At 37.2% G+C, this 1241-nt stretch overlaps 1 protein-coding gene across 1 annotated transcript in view; it reads left to right on the top strand.

Moving 5' to 3' along the window:
- The window catches only part of LOC106805266 (4-coumarate--CoA ligase 4-like), a gene marked incomplete in the record, with an annotated part of 4002 nt that extends 3052 nt beyond the window's left edge, over positions 1-950 (top strand). Inside the window, 2 exon segments of the mRNA XM_014806794.1 lie at positions 342-433; positions 482-950. Coding sequence (XP_014662280.1) covers positions 342-433; positions 482-485 — 96 coding nt within the window.
- Between the last annotated feature and the right edge of the window lie 291 nt (positions 951-1241).

Raw genomic sequence — 1241 nt, forward strand, 5'->3', positions numbered from 1 at the left:
CGTGCGTGCGTGCGTGCGTGCGTGCGTGCGTGCGCGCGCGTGCGTGCGCGTGCATGTCTGTGGTTGTATGTGCATCGTTAATGGTTAATGAATGTGACAGTATTATTATGATCTATTCTCTGTGTTTAGATGGTTTATATATAGACGACCAATTCTTTTGAGGCTAATTTGATTTTAAATTGTGCAAGCCTGTAAATGTATTTCACGATCTCACGTACGTGTAACTTGTACAATGTATTTCATGTACACACGGCTTCATGTACACACGGCTTCATGTACGGTAGGTACATAACGCATTGCTGTGATATTTTGTAGGTAACGCCAGGTTACCCGAACACAGCCTGACATCAGGAGTTACATTCCTAGCGGAAATACCGCGCACCGGAAGCGGAAAAGCACTACGCCGCGTCCTGAGGCAAACAGCGACTGAAACATGAACAGCTAGAACATAATAAACATGAACAGCTAGAACATAATAAACATGAACAGCTAGAACATAATAAAATTCCCGGATAACTTTGCTTGCGTTAATGTTCATCAGCACGTTAATACTAAATTTTTATAACTATTAATTTTTAATTACTAATTTTTATAACTTTAATACTAAAGTTTAATACTAATTTGACGAGTAATACTTTAACACTATTAATTTTTTCCACTGACTAAATGATTACGGTTTCTATTAAAAATGCTACTTGTTCACGCGATGTTGGTTTTAAAGCCTATAATGTTTCTCTAGTGTCAGCTATTTGCTGGTTAATGCCTACTAATCCAGTGAACAAGAAACTGAAGATCTTAGCCTGCGTCTATACACATACAGTACCTCCCATACTATTACGCAATCGATAACGGGCGTGCATTGTTCAAACATATTTTAAATGTGATGTTAATCCGTGAGCTATTCGGTAATTGTGAATAAAAATCCATCACCTAACCAAAAGAACAATTAACCGAAAGGTTGCGTCTGTGAATTTATACAATGCCTACACTCTATGGGTTTTATTCATGCGACGATAACGTTAATAAACTCGGACATAATGTACAAAATTAATACACAATGCAAATGTTAGGCACAATATATTAGGCTAACACATTATGCAGACAATGTTACCGTACGTTTAAAGGGAGCGTTTACTCTAGGTTCTAGGGTTATTTTCAGCTGATTTAGGTTATAATTACGCTACATAAAATGTTTCATGGTTCAATCCCCATTAGAAATATTTAAAACTAGAGCACTCGGA

Source organism: Priapulus caudatus, unplaced genomic scaffold (genome assembly GCF_000485595.1).
Source record: "Priapulus caudatus unplaced genomic scaffold, Priapulus_caudatus-5.0.1 Scaffold107, whole genome shotgun sequence".
Taxonomy (NCBI): Eukaryota; Metazoa; Priapulida; class Priapulimorpha; order Priapulimorphida; family Priapulidae; genus Priapulus; species Priapulus caudatus.